The sequence below is a fragment of the Montipora foliosa genome, chromosome 6 (genome assembly GCF_036669935.1).
Source record: "Montipora foliosa isolate CH-2021 chromosome 6, ASM3666993v2, whole genome shotgun sequence".
Taxonomy (NCBI): domain Eukaryota; kingdom Metazoa; phylum Cnidaria; class Anthozoa; order Scleractinia; family Acroporidae; genus Montipora; species Montipora foliosa.
The window spans coordinates 22,084,329-22,086,828 of record NC_090874.1 but is presented as its reverse complement, the minus strand read 5'-3'; the positions used below and the strand labels follow the sequence as shown (position 1 = coordinate 22,086,828).

General features: G+C 36.9%; 1 protein-coding gene across 1 annotated transcript in view; it reads right to left on the bottom strand.

The window, feature by feature from the left end:
- LOC138006974 (adenosine receptor A3-like) overlaps nucleotides 1–2,267 on the bottom strand; it is a 3,590-nt gene extending 1,323 nt beyond the window's left edge. Inside the window, exons 1-2 of the mRNA XM_068853627.1 lie at nucleotides 2,238–2,267; nucleotides 1–614 (exon numbers count right to left, since the gene is read on the bottom strand). The exon at nucleotides 1–614 is cut by the window's left edge and continues 1,323 nt beyond it. Of these exons, the coding sequence (XP_068709728.1) occupies nucleotides 1–312 (312 nt within the window). The 5' untranslated portion in view covers nucleotides 313–614; nucleotides 2,238–2,267. The remainder of the gene's footprint in view (nucleotides 615–2,237) is intronic.
- Nucleotides 2,268–2,500: the final 233 nt, after the last annotated feature.

Sequence of the window (2,500 nt, the reverse complement as noted above, 5' to 3'; positions counted from 1 at the left end):
AAATAAGAAATTACCGATTCCAGCTAATGCGATGGTCAGGTTTTGTTCATGAAGTGTCCAGTTTTTCTGTTCGTGGTCTTTCAAAAATAGCAGCGATAGTGTAACGTGTAAAGGGTGAACAATCAGTCCAACACAAAGATCAGAAACAGCCAGGCTCAGAAGCAAAGTTTTTAAAGGCTTGGCTAACGACGGAGTTCTTCTTACTGCATGAATTGTGATGCTGTTTAAAATGATGGCTGTGAAACAGAGAAGAGCATTGAATACTCCATTGGCAATGTGCGTAGAATAAAATTCTCCAGATTGACCGATCATTGTATTCTAAAACGTTCCAACAGAACGTAAGACGTCTTTACGGTTATTTTCTGCAAAGGGATTTTCTATAGATGTTTAAAAGAAAGCTAGGTGGATTCTCGAATTCTTTCTTCCTCGCATGAATGAAACAGTGGTTAAGCCGTCATGTCTCACAGCTCACTGATTTTGTTATCATATTGGAGTTGCCAATATCACTAGTTTCCGTCTCTTGATCACTTGGTCGGTCCCATGCACAATGAGTCTCCATTGTCTAGGCGAATTAAATGTTTAACAGCTCATTTGAAAGCAGAAATTCCGGGTTCCTGCAATACAAAATTTCTTCAGTTACGGCTCGCAAAGTAAGAATGATCCGAAAAACTAGTGACTAAAAATTAGTCTGATTCTGGCGACCTCGTTTAAATGTAGTAACTGTTAAGATTCAAACACAGCAAGTCATTACAGCTGCTACTATTTGAGCCAACTTGATTATCCAAATTGGAGATTTCCTTTCCTCTTTGCCTTCAGGCTACAACTAACGTATTAATTACCAAAAAATAATTAATTACTGAATAACGAAAGAAATTCGAACACCTTAAATTTAGGGGCACCCAACGTCAATTTTCGGAAAATATCTGTTCGGAAGACGATTTGAGATCTAGTATTTTCGGAACATTTGCTGAAAACGTTCTTGCTTGCCTACCTGTCCTTGGATTTTCGAACATATAAAAGATGATTGGCCATTTTTAACGGATTTTTACCCTAAAAAGCTCACCTAGAATTTTCGGGAGCTTTTTTTCTGGCTGAAATTTTCAAAAAGGTAAGTTTTGATCCCTATAATTTTCGAATCACTAGACTTTCAACTAGGAAATCCGAACAGATCAAAAAGTTTTAGGGGATAAAAATATACCTATATCTACCGTTTAAATACTAAAATACGTGTAACAATGTTATGTCTGAGTGGTTTTGAACTATATTGGGTGCCCCTGTAAATTGGATGGTGAAATTTGACACAAACAACGAGTGAATACATAATTCTTAGATTTTAAATTGTATTATAACTTCCTTTTATTTTACATAGCGAGCGTCCTTGATAGGGATAACCTCTGATGTTTCCTTTTATGTATCTTTTACATAATAAAACATGATTTTATTTGATTTGATTACAACCCCGCACAAAGCACTTTCTATGTCGTGAGCTGTTTATTACACATACGACGAGAATTTTCATTGAAATAGTTTTCTGAACGCAAATTAGAAACGAAAACTCACTAACAACAGAACCAAGTGCAAATTTAATTTAATTCAATAACGTGCGATTTGCACGAGTTGCACGAGATGCACAAGATGCATGCACGAGTGATTGGCTTGGAAAGCCATTGATTGGTTATACTTCCACACGTGAAAGAGCTGTACGCCATTCTGATTGGCTGTATAGGCTTTTTTCACATGTAAGAATAACGCGTATAGATTTGTACAAATGAGCTTTATGGAATAAAATTCTCATGTTATTTGTAAATGGATTACAGTATGGTTAGTTCAAGTGCCTCATGGCTTGTTTCAAGATAAAAATACAAGAGTATTCCGTCGGATCGGTTACGTAACATTTCCACCGCCAAACTGAACTATGTACCTATTTTTAAATTGTTACAAGCTGTAAACTATATTCGCCAACCTGTGTTGAACAGTCAATTAAAATTTTGGTATGAGTATATTTGCCCTTTTTTTGATAGCCGTGGGTGTTTTTTCAATATATAAATAACTCGTCTGAGCGTATTTGATCACTGTAATTTACCGCGAACATGAGTCAGCAATAGATCAACTCGGATTTGACAGACGCCGGGATCTATATTGGGTGCCCCTGTAAATTGGATGGTGAAATTCTCTTTTTGCCAGATATTCTGAAGTTAAGCTTATTTCTTTCAGCTTAATGTAGTGAACACACTTACAAATTTAAAACCTTCAGCTGTTGCCATTCAGTGACGCTAACACCAACAAATGAAAAAGGGGATTCTATATAGTTTACGTCATAGAAAGTGCGGCGTACGGGGTCTTATTCACGAGCTGTTTGCGTCAAAAACCCTCACTCGCACGTGCCTCGCTCGTTCGGGTTTTTGACACAAACAACTCGTGAATAAGACCCCGTGCAAAGCACTTTCTATGTCTTGAGCTGTTTATTACACATGAGACGAGAATTTTCATTGAAATAGTT